The following is a 20,900-nucleotide window of genomic DNA, read 5'->3' as shown; positions in this document are numbered from 1 at the left end:
TCAGCATTTTTAAAGGTTACTAACAGTCCAGTTACCTGCAGCACTTCAATTTTTTGAATTCTGACTGTGGTTTGGTTTAATGAAGTTTCATTATCATTATCTCATTAATGCCTTTGCTAAATGTTTTACTAAAATAAATTTTGAGTAAGTGTTAGATGTAATTTCAAATGAACTAAAACAAATCAAAACTGAAATTTACGTGTCCTCTTAACCCTGTTATGGTCTTAACCCCGTCTCTGTATTCTCCACCCTGTGAGATTCATATTTTTAAAGGAAAACAATTAAATATAGAAAAAAATATTACTGAGAACCAACCAGCATGTTAAGGCCTAACATTGTAATTATGTGGGTGGGGTAAGACATCTAAATGTAAAACTTTTTAAAAATTAAGAGACCACAGAATGCGCAAGTATGTATAATTGTAACTTAAATCACATATTAATCTAAAACTCATTAAAAATGTGATATTTTAGCCATTAAACTGATTTGAGGGACATGTGAGCAACAGGGAAATGTTGGTTTTATAGCAAAAGCTTTGTAAAATACTATTATTACCAACTCATTATTACCATTACAGGGTTGAGAATAATGGCTGCCCAATTAAGAATAAAAGAGAAAATAATATAAAGGCTTTAATGCCCAAGGTGGGAAAAACATGATGTTTTGAAAGTTTAAATTGTGCCTATTTATGTAGGCTATATTTTAAAATATAATCAGTACACTTTTAAAAATATGTTACTACAAGATATGAAAGCTGCGGTACAGCACACTACAAGATACTATCAAGATTGTTGTGCCTGATGGAGCACATCACCTGACTGCAGAATAACTCTGCTTTTTATTATAGGCTAACTTGCAAATATCTGATCAACTGCCAGAGCGAACAGCCTGCAGAATGAAGAAAACAGCTGCTTGTTGAAGAGAGCACATCATGTCCAAACAAATGTCTAATATTATGATTATTATTATTATTATTACAGATCAGAGAGGTGACAAAGGCAGATTAACAGAAATAATGGATATTTCATGATACTTTAAAGGGAAAACCAGTATGGAGAGTTTTGTATAAACCACCTTTGACAAAATGTGTTGGGGATTTACAATGGAGGATTCTGCAGGGGATTGTGGCAGTGAATGATTTCATACGTGTTGTTCACTCTAGTGTCCATGACGAGTGTCTCTTCTGTGGACATAGAGAGACTGTGGATCATTGCTCTTTGGAATGTACACGTTTAACACAATAGTTTGATATGTTGAGCAACGTTTTCCTGAAATGTGGACAGAATTTGACTCAATGTAAGTTTCTTCTGGAGCTGGCTATAGTTAGAAACACAAACTGAAATAGCAGTTCCCCTTCGGTTGGGGAACTTCAGTGCCATAGAGTGGATGAAATCCACGAATGGGAGGATTCGGATCAGAAGCTGCTTGTCTGGAGAGTATTGAACGGGCCAATGAATGAAATTAATTGGAAGCGTAAGCTTGCGCAGGTGTGCTGCATCGGCAATTATCCCAGCATATAAGCGCACCTGAAGCCAGCAGACGCTATCCTTTTCGCTTCAGATCCTTTCTGAGTGAGTCGATGAGGGTTCCTCTTGCTGTTCAGCACTTCAGAGCGAACGAGTGTGTCTCCCGTTCCAGAGTTGGTCTTCGCGGTGGCAGACGGTCGAGCTGGGTTTCTCCCTTGCCTGCGGTTCTTTGGGTCCGGTCCTCCAGAGCGGTGCGTATTGTTGCAAACTTTCCTAAAAGAGCAACACAGTCGTGCAGCATGTCCTTTTCAGGATGGCGCTCTGACTGTGCGTTTCTGGATGCGGGGGTTTCCCGATGATGGACACGATCACTGCATTGCTTTTGTTTGAGGGTCCAGCATGTTAATGCGGTGCTCGCGGGCGGTTCATGACGTCATTGCGATGCCATGACCGTTGCACAGCTAAGATTGCGGCTAACTTTCGCAAGAGAGCGAGCCACCCCAGTTGTCTCCTGTTCTAAAAAAGCAGCGGGCGCTCGGGCAGATCTGAGGGTTCCAGCGGGAGATAATCCGCCGCCCACGGGCTCGCGGACCTCTCGCTCCTCATGGCGCTCCATCCAAGCTTCGGGTAGTGGGAGTGATCCGTCTAACCAGATGGTAGCTCTCACACTCGCTGACACCGGAGATCAGATGTCCTCTGCGGCATCGGAGGGTGGGCTTTCACTGTCCGACGAAGATCCGGACCCGCTCGCCCCCTCCGGGCAGGTGAGCGCTGTCAAATAGGATCCTGAAGCAGACATGTTAGCCGTGCTTTCCCGGGCTGCTTCGGCCGTGGGGTTGGAGATGGTTTATCCCCCAGCTCCGCGGCCGGACCGACTAGATGGGTGTTACGTAGAGGACCAGAAGGCGAAGCCTTCGAAGCCTCTCGTCCCTTTCTTCCCGGAAGTGCACAGTAGGCTCACGCAGTCTTGGAGGGCACCTTTCTCTGCCCGTGCTGCGTGTACCTCCGCCCTCACCGCCCTTGACGGCGGAGCTGCCAGGGGGTATGAGGCAATCCCGTCAGTGGAGACGGGAGCGTTGCATCCTCTTGGGCGCGTGCACGCGGCGCCTCTCTAACAGACATCTGTAGAGCTGCGGGCTGGGCGACACCCAACACATTTGCAAGGTTTTACAATCTGCGAGTGGAGCCGGTTTCCTTAAGGGTATTAGGTAACCCCTTGGTGATTGAGGAGACAGCTCGATAGGGTGTTGAGACACGCTTGCTGCGCCATTTTCCCTAACACGGAGATACGTGCGCCCTTTTATCTGTCAGTAAAGTTCCCCGTCAGGTGAGCCCTGCAGATTCCTCCGTGGCCCTCGGCACTGACTCAGCGGAGGAGTCACTTGCTGGCCCACTACGTTGTAGGTCTGCCCACTGGTCAGCCCGCGTTTTGGGTATAGGTGCCTGCTATGTGTGATCCCCACTAGGCGATCCCATATGCTTATTCCGCCACGGTTCAGTCCCCCCCTGGGTGGACCCGTGTCTTCCCTCTCCGCTAACCACTCTTTTGCTATGCGTACTCCCCCTTTTTAGGGCTAGTCCATATGTAATTCTGCCATCTATCCCCCCTTGGGTAATGGATGGCCTCCACAGCGTCCTCCCTATCGGGATTGCACGCTTCCCAACGTACTGTCGTATTTCCTAGAATTATCTAGATGCTCACGACCCTAAAAAATATATCTAAATCCGTAAAACTTCTGTTGAAGTAGGATAAATTAGGGCCAGGGACACGTTGGAGGACCGCGCCTCCCATGATGTGGGTGCGTCACGCTTGCTTGACAATCCCCTCATCGGGGGCGTTGGTAAGGTGCAGTCATTATGGCGCTTTCCATACTTCTCCCATTCGTGGATTTCATCCACTCTATGGCACTGAAGTTCCCCAACCAAAGGGGAACGTTCGAAGTTACAGAAGTAACCCTTCGTTCCCCGAGGAGAGGAACGGAAGTGCCATACTCCGTCGCCATAATGACTGTCCCTTAGCTGTTTGAAAGTCTCTTCAGCTTAAAAGGATGGCGTCTGCTGGCTTCAGGTGTGCTTATATGCTGGGATAATTGCCGATGCAGCACACCTGCGCAAGCTTACGCTGCTAAATAATTTCATTCATTGGCCTGTTCAATACTCTCCAGACAAGCGGCTTCTGGTCCGAATCCTCCCATTTGTGGATTTCATCCACTCTATGGCACTTCCGTTCCCCTCCTCGGGGAACGAAGGGTTACTTCTGTAACCTCGAACGTTCATTCACTGTTCAGCTGCTCAAGCAAAACTTGCTCTACTTATCACAAGAAGAAACTAAATAGATGATGTACATCACAGGTGTCAAACTCAGTTCCAAAAGGGCCGCAGCTCTGCACAGTTTAGTTTCAACCCTAATTAAACACAGCTGATCAAACTAATTCGAGTCCTTCAGGCTTTTTTGAAACCTACAGGTAAGTGTGTTGGAGCAGGGTTGGAACTAAACTGTACAGGGCTTCAGCCCTCCAGGAATTGAGTTTGACACCCCTGATGTACATGGTCAAGAGATTGAGAGTTTTAAAGCGTTCGTCAGGTCCAGAATTAAAATAGATTTGAAGTATTACAAGGACATAAATGATGCTGAAACCTTTGAACAACAGTGCTGTTACGAGGACGCTGTCTGCAGTGTGGAGGTAGGAGAGCTGCTGTTACATCTGCTGTGGAGTTACAATGTGTCAAATAAAAAATGAAGTAATAAAGTAATTTTGTAAAAAAAAAAATCCCACACAGACAAAATTACACTCATGCACACACTCAAACACACACACACACACACTCGCACACACATGCTCTTTCACACATACACAAACAAACACACACTCTCTCTCTCTCTCTCTTTCACACACACACACACGCATGTACAAACACACACACACTGCTACTGACTGCTCCTGCTCAGTCTTCAGCACAGTTTCACTGATGATTGACACCAAACAGTAAACCCAGGCCAGAGCGGCTCAGTGAATGTGGTCTGGACTGAGTGGATGAGGCTCATTGTGTCTCTATAGATGTTGTAGAAGATCAGAGTTCCTGCACTGTGATCCACAAACACTCCTATTCTCCTGCTGAGCGGCTTCACTGGGAGACGAGTGTCTGTGTCATTGTGCCAGAATGTGAAACTGGAGGAATCACAGCACAAACTCCAGGACTGAGCATTACGTCCAAACACACACTCAGGATCTACTCCCTTCCTCATGATGCTCTTATATGACACTGATATATCCACATAATCATCTCCACTCCAGTCAATCTCCCAGTAACAGCGTCCACACACACTCTCTCTGCACAACACCTGAGGATAAATACCATCAAATCTGTCTGGATGATCAGGATACAACTGATACTCTCTCACAGTCTTCACCTCTCTGTTCTCCTCAGACAGAATGAGAAAAGCGTATGTTGTGTTTGGATCCAGAGTGAGGAAACAGGCATCTGAACACAAGAACACACACATTTATAACCACAGCTCTGTGTGTGTGTGTGTGTGTGTGTGTGTGTGAGAGAGAGATAGAGAGAGAGTGTATGTGTGTGTTTGTGTGTGGGAGAGAGAGTGTGTGTGTGTGTGATTGAGAGAGAGAGAGAGTGTGTGTGTGAGTGTGGGAGAAAGAGAGAGAGTGTGTGTGTGTGTGTGTGTGAGAGAGAGAGAGAGAGTGTGTGTGTGTGTGTGTGATTGAGAGAGACAGAAAAAGAGAGAGTGTGTGTATGTGTATATGTGTGTGTGTGTGTGTGTGTAGTCCTACTTTTGCGTGGTCCTGCTGTAATCCTCGTGTGTCCTCCATGATCCAGACTGTAAACACACACAGATGGAGAGAATGAGCTGTTTAGTTTCCCCCTCAGCTAAAAAGCTAAAGCTAGCACTGAGCCGCTCAGCTACACGCTCCAAACTCTTGAGCTAAAACACACAACACTTGTTGGTTGAGCCGGGATGCACAATGAATGTAACACAGTGCGTTCTTTTCCTCTGCTGTTGGTGAAGCGAGCGCAGATACTGCTCATGTTGATGGAGACACCCTGCTGCAACATTCATTTATTACAGTGATCACACTTAGCTTTGCCATCGTTCTTCAGCACATGCAGCCTTTGAGCACATGTTGCAGTCCATCTCTAAACTATACACATGTGTGCACAGAGAAAAGGAATCCAGATGTTGATTTTAGAACAAGAGTCTGAACATTAATCCAAGTGTCTGAGTCCAGAATCTGAATCCATCTTCAATCCCCAACCCTATTCCTGACCTGATATTGTAGGATTCTTCAGCAGAAATGGAGGAAGAAGTTTCTCTGCTCAGCTCAAATGCTGAAACTGTACAGTGTGTCCCGCTTAATGTCACTGTAACTGAGCCAATACACTCCAACATTTACAGAGGAGATTCATTTATTTACTGACAATGTATTTGCCCAAAAGTTCTGGGAATGAACTAAACAAAAAAAATTTTTACAAAATAACAGAACACTGAAGCAAATTTGACTTTTTCCAAATAATATATTTTTAGTTACTATAAACAACACCACTTACAATGAACAAATAAAAAATAAAAAAATAAGAAAATAATAAATAATGTGTCAAAGTCCAAATAAACATGGTGCAAATCCTCAGTAAATAAAATAGATTTAAATATTTACTATACTATAAATAGTTACATAACTAAACTAGATTCAATATGGACCATCCTTAGGTTTTATGTGCCAGCATGGATATGGTTGTCTGTGGATATGGATATGGTTCGCGTGCAATGCAGACAAACAGCCCAACCTTCATTTGCGTCCTTTGAAAACAGCAAGAGCAGCACTTCGTCTTTGCTGTGTCACTGTTTTGTCATGTTTTTGTGCTGTTGTGCATGCAAAAGTACTTAGTATGAGAATTATTTCATGCAAAACTTTTTTTTTGCGTTTAATTTAGCCGGGTGTAAATGTGCAGCATTCCGTGTTGTTCAAATAGCTGATTGTTGGTTCACAAAGCGAAACCTATGCTTTTTGGTTGAGATAGAGCGAGTTTGAACCAATCTGGGCATGGAGGAGGGACAATGCATCCATGTATCATGTCTGGTTTGTCCGGAGAGACAAGTGACGAGCGTTCCTTTGTCAAATCAGCGTTGTCAAAATTTGATGACGTAACCAAACTGATTCCGGAGCCTCTGAAAGTCTGTGAATGTAATGTGATAAAGCGCTGGAAAGCTGAGATTCTCTTCTTTATGCCAATCTATCGGATCAGCGGATCAAAAGTTATTAAACATTTAAGAGCAATACTTATTTTTAGCCGCGATCGGCTGTCTCGGTCTTTAAGGGTTAATGTATAGTTATGTCATGACCTTACTTGGAGGGGCACATCACTATTAACTCATCCTTAACTACTTATGAACTCCTCTTCATGTTGATGTTGACAGAACACTTTTCTATTGTTATTCAGTGTAAACTCACTAGTTGGACGTGCATAAGGAGTTCATGAGTAGTTAGGAATCGGTTAATGATGATGTGCCCCTCCAAGTAAAGTCATAACATAATTATACATTAACATATCATAAGTTCATCATGGTTAAATTAAGCATAAACTAATGTGGTAATTAATACATTAATTAACAAACAATTACTAACAATGAACAATGAACTAACAAGTAATTAAGGTAGCCATTATTCACACATGAACTTATGTGAATCATGTTGCAGTTAAAGTCAATTCATAATTAGTGCATACCTTAACTCATCATTAATACATAATAAAGTAATGTTTAGTTTACATATTAATACATCATTATTCATGTACTGTTATTGTAAAGTGTTACCCCATTAAGTGTTAAAGCACAAGACCAGTGATGCTCCACATACTTGAGTTTGTCCAGTGTGTAGTTTGGATCCGCCAGTTTTTCAAAGAGCAGCTCGACTCCTGAATCTCCTGGATGATTGTAGCTCAGATCCAGCTCTCTCAGGTGTGAGGGGTTTGAAGTCAGAGCTGAAGACAGAAAACCACAGCCTTCCTCTGTCACCATACAGCCAGACAACCTACAAACACAGCAATAGTCCACATCACACAGTTGGACAATCACACATCTCTTTGTGTTGTGAAGATGCTGACTGCTGTTTCTGCTCATGTCAACAGCAGTGATGAACACACACATCCTGATTAGCTCTCCTTATTGATCGAGCCCTCGCATCAGCAAACACACTCACACATTCAACAAGGACTCGACATCATCTGTAGAAGTGTACAGAGCAAAGACATTGTTCATAATACACCACATTAAGCTGTAAAATCTGCTGTGAGGAGGAAGAAGACACACTTGAGCTCAGAAGATCATCTTAAAGTCACGTATAAAACACAACAGGAAATGAGCTGATTTCATCATTTATATTGTGATTCTGTTGTGGACTCAAACAAAATGAGCTCAGACAAACACAAACCCGCTCTCTTAATGTGTTTATCACCTGATCGACAGTCACATTCACACTGATGCTCCATTAGGGGACTTTTATTCTGTCAGTAGAGAAACACCTGAACAATATTTAAGACTGGTGACTCTCCTTCACATTCAGCCTTTACAAGATATAGGCTGCGTCCGAAACCACCTACTACTCAGTAGGTACTGCATTTGAATTTAAACGTACTACTTGGACGTTAGAAAAGTACGTTCTACATAGTATGAGTGAAGCAGAATGAATAAAAACTCGGACGTACTACATCCGCCATATTGTTGACATCACGTGTCATCCCACGTGTTATCCCTCGTCACAACCAGTCATAACAGCGCGAAACTTAAAAAAGAGCCGCAAATTCAACAAGGCTCCTCATAATTTTTAGCATTTTTATCGGTGTTTTTACGCTGATTCAATCTTCAGCTAACAGAAGACACCTGTCAGCTGTTAGAAGATCACGCATTCCTCGACAGCTTATACAATATTTATCAGACAACGTAAGTATAATCAACTAATCAGCTATAAAATGTTACCTCAGAATAACAAATGTCTGCAAACAATTGTTTTAATTATATATATATGTATATATATATATATATATATATATATATATATATATATATATATATACACACAGTAAAAAATTGCTGTTAAAAAACGGTCAGATTCTACGGTAAAATAATGTTTTTTCACTAAAACAGTAATATTCTGTTAAAAACAGTGCTTTCTGGGTAACATTTTTGTTTTCGAGAAAATAACCAACTGCAGAAAACTGTGAGCTAACAGAGTTCAGATTCGATGTTTTGAAGTCTGTGTTTGAAATCACACTTTGTGTCCTTGTTCACTATTTCATACACTAGTTAACTAATATAGTTCACCTGACAGTTTTAATGAACACTAATGAGTGAATTCAGACACTGATGAACACCTGCTGTTAATAATTACAATTACTGAAGAAAATAAACAAGAAACACAAACAGTGACTTGAGTTACAACATTAAATAAAATCAAGTAAAATAAGACAGCTTCAGTCTCAGCAGAGGATCATTAAACAACTCCACAAACAACAGCAGACACACACTTATTACTGACTGATTTGACTTCCATACTATTCTCATTGAGATCCAACAGAAATTAAGGTGTTTTTTGTGTCACTGTAATGGAGTGAGGGGCTGGTTTAGTTAGGCTCTTCACCCTTGAACTTATTAATTCAGACTCTCCAATTACTATAATAAAGAGTTAACAAAATGCTTGTATTATAGCAATAAAGTTGGAAAGTCAATAAATAAGAGAAATCTATTTGTCTGAAATTAGTTCTGATAAATTTTTTGTTATAAATCTGGAAGAAGGGCCTCATGCAATAGATTTTATGCTTAGTTGCAGGAATTAATTCAATTAATGAGAAGTGGAAACAGAAAAGATACCTCTGTAATTACTTAACAGTTAAGAAATAACATACAAAAACAGTTCAGTTATGACAAATACACACTCAGACCTTATGAATCTGACCTTGTATCTCAACAATGGTAACATCTCAAATGTTTCATGCTGCAATGCATGCTGGGAGTGACACGGTACAAATATCCCAGCATGCATTGCGGTATAAATAAATGTTGTATAATGGTCTAACAGTTTTCTTTATTTGTGTTTGATTCTGCTGTTGTTTATGTTTAGACTTTCAGTTGACTGTTTGTGAGTTAAACTGTTAATTTTGTTAGTTGTCACCATTATTGAGGTTCATACGCTGATTATTGATGTCTCTTTGAGTGCAATTTACACCATAGAGCAGTGTTATTGGCCAAGATATTCTTAAAAACTTCCAGAAATCATTGCCATATATAGACATATAATGTAAAACAATAGATTTAACATTGAATAGGAGCAGTAAATTTTATTATACTAAATGAGAACAGACTCTGCCATTTAATGGCAACATGAACATCACCAGATCTTATTTAGGTTTTTGGCTGGCTTGCCACAACAAAGGAGCTTTTTAAACAAAATTCTTAACAACTGCAGCAGCCAAAATATATAAATGTTAAAAATGACAGCGCTAAGAGCCCAACTAAAGTAAACTCTGTTTTCCATGATGGTGACGTAAAACTTTCACTTTTTCTCAAGAAGAACTTTAGTAAATGTTATACAAAAATACATGTATTAAGTAATAAGTGTAGCTGGTGATGATGTTTGTAGAGTTGTTTATTCATCCACTGATCATTTAAATAATTTAATCATTTGTTGTTCTTCAGGTTATTTCATTATAAAGCTGTGACTAAAGTTTTGTATGTTCTGTTCTTGTTTTTTTCCCTTCACTATTTCTTCATTTGTTCATTGTTAATCCTCAATTATCATTTAATTAGTCAGTTAATTAATGAATTTACTTCAGCTTTGCTACATGTTTCTTGAACACTCAGTAGTGTGGACACTTCAATTAAAACTGAAGTATATGCTCCGGGGTTTAAAGGGTTAAAGGTGTGAGAGGTAAAAACATGTATTTTAACAGTAATATACTGTTAATTTACACTACGGAAGTAGACTGTAAAAAAACAGTATATTGCTGGCAACCACAGCTGCCAGTAGATTACTGTTAAATCAAGGAAAAAACAGTATTTTACTGTAAAACCTGAAGCTAATTTCTTCTGTCTGTCACCGTTGTGGAGGAGAGTAGAGCCAGTGTATGAGTTAAAGATGAACAATGAGCTGCTGATGTTATTCTGCATGTTTCTCTATTTAAAGATAGCGGCTGTTTAGTTGCTGATGCAGTCAGAATCTCTCTGGTGATTCCAGATTTACATGTATGTGTGCTGTTGTGAAAAATAAGACATTAGAGTTAAACCGAACTTTTCTAATTAACTAAAATAAGTTATCATTATAAGTATGCTTCTAAGCATGTATAGCACATTACTTCATAAACTCATTCAGCAGTTGACCAAGTTGAGGCAGTTGCTTTCAGTGAGCAAAATGAGTTCACTTGAGTATTGTGTAAATCAATGTAGTCCATGTATTTTTACAACAACATACTGTAAAATAACAGTACATTGCTGGCAACTGCAGCTGCCAGTATTTTACTGTTTTTTAACGGGACAATTTTTAACAGTGTATATATATATATATACACGAATGAAATACACAGAAGACACATATTTTAATGAATAAAAAATTAATACATAACAACCACAGCAGGTGCTATAAACAGTTAAACAGAGCTACACAGATATATTATAGACACATAACATTACTGTGCATATAACATGTAAAACAGATGCAATATATACATTATTTTTTTAACACATACATGTGTATGTGTACATACACATAAATACTATACATATATTCAGGGCTTTACATTAACACCTGCCAAATGTGGGTAGATTTCAGCTTTGGCGGGTTAGACAGTCACTCCCACTAGCCACCTTGGCTGGTTGAAAATAATTTTTATATTGTGGTTTTCTTTAAAGCAGGGTTTGACTATAAGAATGACCCAATATGCATGCAAATTTGATCTTAGAATGGAGAAACAGCACGACTAACAAAAAACTGCATTCGCGCGAGCAGAAGAAAGCAGACGAATACAAAATGAGAGGATTATTACTCGCGCTAACAGCTGATTTGATGCGCGCTGTTTAAAGGGCGTGCGTGGTCCTGTTTTCTTCCTTAAAGTAAGCGTGCCTGGAACGCAACTGTGATCGGATCTCTTTCAAATAGTCAGGCAAAAAGTAATGCTAATGCAAACACAGTCTTGCTGCTTTCAAGAGCTCCAAATATGTCTTTTTGTAAGCAGCACCGGTTGCTTTCGCTTTGAGCAGATTAATTGGCCTTAACCGTGATCAACCTTCCATTATCACACAGTATGTTTTTCACCTGCTTTCTTTTGCTTACGGTTATTATTGATTATATGGTTTAATTATAATTTTTTACAACAACATTGCTTTAATATGAGATTAACTGTTCATTTATGTGTAGTTAACTGGTGATCTGAGAGACCTTTAGCGAGGACAGATTACCAGAAATGTATAGTAACGAAGTAGAACTACTTCACTACTGTACTTAAGTACTAAAAGGCAGTATCTTTACTTTACTGGAGTATTGTTTTTTTTTCCTACTTCCACTTTTACTTAAGTACATATTTTCGCTGAGTTAAATACTTTTACTCTGATAGATTTTTTATGTGCTGTATCGTTACTCGTTACTAGGGGTGTCAAAATGATCAATACAGGCCCATGCAGAGACCGTCCAAAGGGCATGTGCATTATATATCTTTGGAAGAGTGCTGCAGATCTGCAGAGTGGATGCGCGCGTACTGAAGAGCGGATAGAAAGTGCCCTTCCAAAATGATCAAAAGTGCCCCTGCGACGCGGCACACCATCGGTCCCACCCTTCAGTAGGCACGCGACAACACAGCTGATCAGTATGCGCGCGATAACACCGCTCTTCAGTACGCGTGTACTGATCAGCTGTGTTGTCGCGCGAAGGGTGGGACCGAAGGTGTGCCGCGTCGCAGGGGCACTTTTGATCATTTTGGAAGGGCACTTTCTATCCAAGACTAAAAAGGGCATGTGCACTGCACAGGTTGAGCCCTATGTGTGCACGTGCCTGGATCAATATCAGTTCAGTAATAGATCATAACCAGTTATTACGTGATGACGTCATTTATCTCCTATGCGCGATTTCACAATACTATGGCAAAGGACGGAGGCGCGAGGGCGAGTGAAGTGCCCCTTTGGACATTTGACCCGCTGGCCTGTTTGTGAGGTAACTTTTCCTCTCCTCTTGTCTATTAAAGCGATACTTGTCTTATGTATACAGACACGAGCGTGCCTGAGGTGCGAGTTTTCTCCACTGTCTCTATTACAGATTACCTGTGAAAACTATGAGCACACAGACTGTCACCGAGGCTGCTCTTCCCGCCATAGGTGAACAGCGCTTTTATTTCTAAAGCCGATCAGCCCTTTCACCAATCAAAGAGGTATAAGACCTCGCCTGCTAGCGCTCAAAAAGCAAGCGGGATAATATGAGTTTATTTGCTATAAATGCTCATGCTGTCTTCTGTGCGTGTGTTGGAGTTTTGTTTGATACATTCAGAAAGAGTTTTATTTGAGCAGGTCAAATTAAGGGTACAGTTTATATATCTTACAGCTGTATTGAACAAAATTGTATTACAAATAACCCTTTAACTGTCACACCAAGAAGAAAGCAATAGACATTTTTTTTTTATTTAACTCCTAATGTCCTTAGTTAACACAATAAATGCATTTTTTTTTCTCAACACATCCCTTAATTTCTAAAATATCAGCCTCTACCAAATGATTGAGATGTTGGTTTATAATAAAAAAAAACTGAATTAATAAATATACTATAAAATTCTGAAAATATGGAGTTTAAGACCAATTTAAGAAAACAGTCAAAATAAAAACATTTTTGAATTACTAAATCATAGCCATAAGCTTTAAAATATTTCAGATTTTCATTTTACCCAGTAATATACGCCTTTTGATGTTTTGTTTTGTTTTTTACAAAAAAATCAAAATCAAGTGAATTAGTGCAACATTGTATGACATTCAATCATACTAAATATATATTTTTTTATTTTCGGAAAGTAAAACTACACATAATTTCCTGTAAGGGTTTGGTTTGTTTTTGGAGAGGGAGAGATAGAGAGAGAACTGTGTGAGAGAGTGAATGAATGTGTGAGAGTGTAAGGAAAGAGCAAGGCAGTGTGTGTGTGAGAGAGAGAGTATGAATGTGAGTGAACATGCTGAATTATCTCATCAGTGAAGGGATTTTCTGGTAAAAGGGCCTGACGATGTGAGTTCTTGTACCATAGAAACTATTGACATCCATCAAATATCTACAAAAAACTAAAAAAATCAAATATCAATTTCTTACATTTGTGCTAATGCTGGTACACAAGTATTTGCCATTTAAGGGATAATCATCCTTGAAAGTTGTGGTTCAAGTGTGAGAGAAAAACAGTATTGTAAGCCCTGTTTCTTTTCATTCTGCTTAATCACGTGCACCAAAAAAGATATTTAAAATAAACAAAACATTATGATGTCTTTTGATTTCTTTCTTTAATAACTACATTACACAATACTTGTACTTTTACTTTCAATACTTGAGTAGTAAATTTTGACATAAACTACTTGCAATACTTAAGCACAAAAAATGTTGAATACTTTATTACTTCCACTTAAGTATGGGGCTTAAAGAGCACTTCTACTCAAGTCACTTTTTGATAGAGTACTTGTACTTTTACTTAAGTCTTGGTCTCTAGCACTTTATACATCTCTGCAGATTACTGTGCATATTTTTGATACATGACAATAGTTATTTTTAAAAGTCAATTGTTTTTCTTTGTTTTTTTAAAAGTAATGTTTTGTTAAATAAAAAGTATAGTATACAGGTATATTTAGCTTGTTTGACACATTTAAAATTTGTAGCTAAGAAATAATTTTTGGTTGGTGTGGTCAGAGATAAATTAGGTAAATCCTTAATTTTCAGTTCTGAAAAGTCATGTGACCCATTTGTTCATAAACGACACACAAAATGTGAAATTAATGAAAAGGCATGTGGACATAAAACAAAATCTAAATCAAATGATTATAGCATGTCAAAGTCATATTTCTGCTTATAAAAATATTTTCCCAACAACAAAATTGTGGCTAGTGAAAATGCAGAGTGGCTAGTAACGTTGGAAAACGCTCTGGTTACTAAAGTAACCCTCGTTCCCCAAGGAGGGAAACTGAAATGCTATCAGTGGATTTAATATTATTAATCCACGAATGGGGATTTCGTTTCAGAAAGCCAGTTGTCTGAAAGAGTATATAATGGGCCAATGAAATGCCAAATGAGCTGGCAGCGTAAGCTTGCGCACCTGGAACTTATTGCCAGTTAGCTCCGCATATAAGGACAGGGAAAGAAAGGAAACACCATCCTTTTAAGCTGAAGAGACTGATACTTACAGCTAAGAAACAGTCATTATGGCGATGCTAAATAGCATTTCCGAGGCTTACTTCAGTAACCAGAGCGTTCCCCTTCGGATGGGGAACATCAATGCAATCAGTGGATTTAATATTATTAATCCACGAATAGGGAAATGTCTGGAAAACGCCATAATGACTGCACCTTATCTTCGCCTCCGATGAGAGGATAGCCAAGCATAGCCTGAGCACTCCTGCATCAAAGAGAGGCGCGGTCTTCCGACTTGATCCCTGGTCCTTACTTATCCCACTTCAAAAGAAGTTTTACGGATTTAGATATATTTTTTGGGAAGTCGCGAGCGTCTAGATAATTCTAGGAATATACGACAGTACGTTGGGAGAATGCAGTCCCGATAGGGAGGACGCTGCGGAGGCCATTTGCTACCCAATGGGGGAGATATGATGGCAAAATATACATATGGACTAGCCCTGAAAGGGGTAGTACGCATATAATAAGATGGTTAGCAGAGAGGGAACACACGGGTCCGCCTGTGTGCACTGTGGCTAAATAAGCATATCGGATCGCCTAGTGGGGATCACGCATAGCGAGCACCTATACCCAAAATGCGGGCTGACCAGCGGGCAGACCTACAACGTAGTGGGCCAGCAAGGGACTCCTCCGCTGAGTCAGTGTTGGAAGCCTCGGAGGAATTTGCAGGACTCACCTGACGGGGAACTTTACTGACAGATAAAAAGGCGCACGTATCTCCGTGTTAGGGAGAATGGCGCATCAAGCGTGTTTCAACACCTTCACCGAATTGTCTCCTCAATCACCAAGGGTTATCTAATACCCTTGAGGAAACCGGCTCCACTCGCAGATTGTAAAACCTTGCAAATGTATTAGGTGTCGCCCAGCCCGCAGCACTACAGATGTCTGTTAGAGAGGCGCTGCATGCTCGTGGCCAAGAGGATGCGATGCTCCGAGTAGAGTGCTTACGCACTCTCGGGGGACACGACTCGCCTTGGCTTTGATAACCAAGAGAGATGGCATCCACTATCCAGTGAGCCAACTTAGTTTCGATACGGCACTTCCCTGCTGCCGACCGCCATAACAGACAAAGAGCTGAAGCTCTGAGTGCGGTCCAGATACATACGCAAGCGCAAACTGGACAAAGTAAGAAAAGGGCTGGGTTTGCCTCCTCCGGGGGCAGCCTGCTCTCCAGCTTTTCCTGGCGTAAGAAAGCACAACGCTGATCTGGCTAATTTCGGGGGTCTTCTCAGCGAGAGACACACCATTCAGTAAATAGACTCCATAGGCGCGCTCGAGGAGGGGGCTCTAGCCCGAGTGATGGTATTAACCACCGCAATCGGTAGGTTACCTAAGTCTTCCTCGCGTCTAAGGACTACCCGTGGAGGTTCCAAAGATTGGGGCGAGGGTGCCAGATGGTGCCTGTCCCTGAGAGAATAGGTGCTCTCTTAAAGGGATCTGCCAGGGGAGGGCCATCGCGAGGAGGGAGAGCTCTGACATCCAGGTCCGGTTGGGGCAGAGGGGCGCAACCAGCAACCTGTTCCCCGTCCTCCCTGACCTTGCACAGTAACTGCACGAGCAGGCTCACTGGGGGAAACGCGTATTTGCACATGCCCCGAGGCCAGCTGTGAGCCAGTGCATCCGTGCCGAGAGAGCCCTCGGTCAGGGAAAAAAACAACTGGCAATGAGCGTTCTCGGGGGAAGCAAACAACGAATCGCGTCCATATCAGCTGAACAGACTCGGGGTGGAGTCTTCATTCTCCAAGACGTAAAGGCTGCCGTGAGAGCGCATCGGCTGCACGGTTGAGCTTGCCTGAAATGTGAATGGCGCGCATCGATTTTAGCCGCGGATGACTCCAGAGGAGCAGACGGTGAGAGCGAATACCCCCCATGCGGTTGATATACGCCACCGCCGTCGGGCTGTCCTTCCCGACCAGCACGTGTTGCTGCTTCAGCACTGGAATAAAACGGTGGAGAGCTAGAAACACTGCCAACAGCTCCAGGCAATATGCCAATGCAACTGGGTTCCTTTCCACAGGCCTGCAGCTGCATGCCCGCAACGCACAGCCCCCCAGCCTGTGCTGGAAGCATCTGTTGAAACAACAACATGACTGGATGCCTGTCCTTGAGGCACTCTGGCCTGTAGGAACGAGGGGTCGTTCCAAGGGCTGAGGGTGCGGCGACACAGCAACAGTAACAGTGCCATGCGCGTCTGGGGACTTAATTGTAAAGCCAGTGCTGGAGTGGTCTCATATGGAGTAATCCGAGTGGCGTTTCAGTGGGACCACTATTTTGCTGTCGAGCTCTCTCAGACAGTTCAGCATCAGCTAAGCGCGCTCTCTGGAGAAGCGCGCTGCCATGGTGATAGAGTCCAGCTCCAGCCCGAGAAAAGAAATCCTCTGCACCGGGGCGAGTTTGCTCTTTTCTCGGTTGACCTGAAACCCCAACAGGTGGAGGTGCCGGAGCACCTTGTCTCTGTGCATAATCAATTGCTCCAAGAGTGGGCTAAAATCAGCCAGTCGTCGAGATAATTGAGTATGCGGATGCCCGCGAGCCGAAGGGGCGTTAAGGCACCCTCCATGAGCTTGGTGAGGACCCGCGGAGACAGAGAGAGCCTGAAGGGGAGGACTTTGTATTGCCAAGCTCAACCTTCAAGCGTAAACCGCAGAAACTGACGGTGGCGGAAGAATGGAGACATGAAAATACGCGTCCTTCAGGTCTATTGCTGCAAACCAATCCAGAGTTCGAACGCACTGGAAGATGCGCTTCTGTATGAGCATTCTGAACGGCAGCTTGTGCAGACAGCAGTTCAAAATGCGCAATCTAGAATTTGCCGTGACCCACCGCTCTTCTTGGGCACGATGAAGTGTGGGCTTTAAAACCCGCTCTCCATCTCGGCTGGAGGGACCGGATCGATTGCATCCTTCGCCACGAGGACAGCAATCTCCTCTCGCAAGACAGGGGCGGACAGGGGGCTGACCTTGGTGAATACACACCCGTGAGCTAGGGGGGCCGTTTCGCGAACTGAATCGCATAGCCGAGTCCGCGAAGGGCTGGCCACACTAACCAGGCAGGCAGAGCTCTCGCTAATGGACTCATCGCTACAATCACTGATGTACCAGCAGTGGGGCAGCGCGGAGTGGGTGTGCTGATCCGGGAAGTGCGAGGGTCCCGTGGAAGGGCAGGAGGGGAGAGATTTGCTCTCACTCCGCACCCAAACTCCGAAGGGGAGGCTCGAGGGGTGAGAGAAAGGATACTGTCCTCCCAGCCTGCTTCCGAGGCTTTGCCAGAGGCGTGTGCGGGGGCAGTGCAGCTCTCATAGGCGGGCGCCTTCGGCGAGGAGCAGCAGATATGGATGGTACGGCGGGCGGAGCGGGCTTACGTTCCCGCCAATAGGTGACATTACCCATCGCTTCAGACTGCTCTCTCACCGCCTTGAATTCCTGGGTGAATTCACAGACGGTGTCGCCGAACAGGCCAGCTTGGGATATGGGGAAGTCAAGAAAGTGGACTTTGTCGACTTTGCGCATATCAGCCAAGTTTAGCCAGAGGTGGCGCTCCTGGACCACTAATGTGGACATTGTCCTCCCCAACGCACACGCAGCGGACTTAGTGGTCCGAAGAGCATAGTGGGATGCGGTGCGAAGCTCACAAGCCTGTGTTGGACCCACCCTCGTGCAGCTCGGCCAGCGCCTGCGCTTGGTAGCGCTGGTAGGTGGCCATCGCGTGCAAGGCGGAAGCAGCCTGGCCCGCAGCCATGTAAGCTCTATAGCTCCGAGGGAGGCAGATAACTTACAGGCTTTGGAAGGGAGACGAGGCGGACACGGCCAAAAAGAGGCACCACGCGGTCAAAGATTGACCGCAATCGCGCGCACAACCTGAGGAATTGCCACATACCCCCTGGCCGCTCCACCGTCAAGAGTGGTGAAGGCGGAGGGACACGCAGCACAGGCAGAAAAAGTGCCCTCCAAGACTGCGTGAGCCTACTGTGCACCTCCGGGAAGAAGGGGACGAGAGGCTTCGAAGGCTTCGGCGTCTGGTCCTCTATGTAGCACCCATCTAGTCGGTCCGTCCACGGAGCTGGGGGATAAACCATCTCCAACCCATGGCCAAAGCAGCCCGGGAAAGCACGGCTAACATGTCCGTTTCAGGATCCGTCTTGACAGCGCTCACCTGCCCGGAGGGGATGAGCGGGTCTGGATCATCACTGGACAATGAAAGCCCACCCACCGATGCCGCGGTGGACGTCTGGTCTCCGGTGTCATCAAGCATAAGGGCTACCATCTGGTTAGACGGATCGCTTCCCCTGCCCGAAGCTTGGATCGAGGATTATCTCTCGCAGAAACCCTCAGATCTGCCCGAGTGCCCGCTGCAGTGCAGGGGACAGCTGGGGTGGTTTGCCCTTTTGCAAAGGCTAGCCGCGATCTTAACTGCGCAACAGTCATGGCATCGCAATGACGACATGAACTGCCCGCGAGCAGCGCATTAACATGCTGGACCCTCAGGCATGCAACACAGTGCCCGTGCCCATCATCCGGGGACAGGAAACCACCGCATCCAGAAACGCACGGTCGTAGCACCATCCTGAAAAGGACGTGCTGCACGACTGTGTTGCTCTCTTTGTGAAGTTGCAACTTTATACGCACCACTCTGTGGAGGACCGGACCCAAAGAATGCCAGGCAAGGGAGAAACCCAGCTCGACCGTCTGCCGCTGCGTGTACACACTCTGGACCGGGAGAATGCTCTCGTTCGCTCGAAATCGCTGAATCAGCAGGAGGAACCCTCATCGACTCTCTCAGAAGGCTGTAGTAGCCTCTGAAGCGAAAAGGCTGGCGTTTCCTTGCTTTCCCTGTCCTTATATGCGGAGCTAATTGGCACTAAGTTCCAGGTGCACAAGCTTACGCTGCCAACTCATTTGGCATTTCATTGGCCGGTTATATACTCTTTCAGACAATTGGCTTTCTGAAACGAAATCCCTATTCATGGATTAATAATATTAAATCCACTGATAGCATTGAAGTTCCCCATCCGAAGGGGAACTACTAGCCACTGTGGCTGGTGATCAAAAAAGTTAATGTAAAGCCCTGCACATATGATATATATATATATATATATATATATATATATATATATATATATATATATATATATATATATATATATATATTAAGGATGTGCGGAGCAGCCGGTATTTGTATCTGTATTTGTATTTGTTGAGGGGGAAAAGTATTTGTATTTGTATTCGAGTAAAATTCAAAATGGCGCAAAAATATATATTTTTTCTATTACACTTCTAATTTACGTTATAGTGAAAGTATTGTTTAATTATACCCATTATATAAATTATAGATATGCAATATTGGCTGTTGTTTTTGAACATGTGACAAGAAATGTCATTGAAAAGAAAATAACATAGAAGCCATTATCTCATCCATGGTTAAACCAACAACTAATAAAATACCATTGTGAATATTATGAACCCCACCACCACTGTTCTTGTTGAAGGACACTGAATAGACAGATTAAAAACAAATAATACTTCAAAAAACTGTTCTTCTTCTGAAAGAACTTCTTTCCAATGGACAGAATTCCAAAAACTAAAATTAACTAAATAAATCAAAATAAAACCCTGCCTGGGAGATCTGGCAGAACAAAAGTATTCTATATAATACTAAAAGATACAGCCCTGCTATTATCATCTGCCTGCCACAAAACAGACACAAAGTTTTTATTTATTTATTTTTTTTTATGTTTGAAACTGACTTGCTGGGGCAGAATGTGGCTGTGTTGATGGTTTGGTGCTTGTGGAGGATTTAGCAGAACATAGCTGTGCTGATTGAGGGGATTGATGCTTGTGGGGGGTTCACAGACAGTATCAGGAGAGGATGCTTTTAGTGCATGTGATAATACATTACATAGAAGGTTGCGCGGTGGCACAGTGAGTAGCACTGTCGCCTCACAGCAAGAAGATTGCTGGTTCGAGCCCCGACTGGGTTCTCCCCATGTTGGCGTGGGTTTCCTCCGGGT

The 20,900-nt window shown here is 43.1% G+C and overlaps 1 protein-coding gene across 3 annotated transcripts in view; it reads right to left on the bottom strand.

Annotated features, from left to right (window-relative positions):
- The window catches only part of si:dkeyp-100h4.1, a 66,558-nt gene that overhangs the window by 10,752 nt on the left and 34,906 nt on the right, over positions 1–20,900 (bottom strand). Inside the window, exons 13-16 of one of the 3 annotated variants that reach the window (XM_068220054.2) lie at positions 7,340–7,513; positions 5,258–5,304; positions 3,679–4,949; positions 951–1,421 (exon numbers count right to left, since the gene is read on the bottom strand). The exons of the other annotated variants lie outside the window; for them this stretch is intronic. Of the exons in view, the coding sequence (XP_068076155.1) occupies positions 4,420–4,949; positions 5,258–5,304; positions 7,340–7,513 (751 nt within the window). The 3' untranslated portion in view covers positions 951–1,421; positions 3,679–4,419. Of the gene's footprint in view, positions 1–950; positions 1,422–3,678; positions 4,950–5,257; positions 5,305–7,339; positions 7,514–20,900 lie in introns of those variants that run through there. 3 annotated transcript variants of the gene reach the window in all.

The sequence above is a fragment of the Danio rerio genome, chromosome 4 (genome assembly GCF_049306965.1).
Source record: "Danio rerio strain Tuebingen ecotype United States chromosome 4, GRCz12tu, whole genome shotgun sequence".
In the NCBI taxonomy this organism is placed as follows: Eukaryota; Metazoa; Chordata; class Actinopteri; order Cypriniformes; family Danionidae; genus Danio; species Danio rerio.
This window is presented reverse-complemented; position numbering and strand designations above follow the sequence as displayed.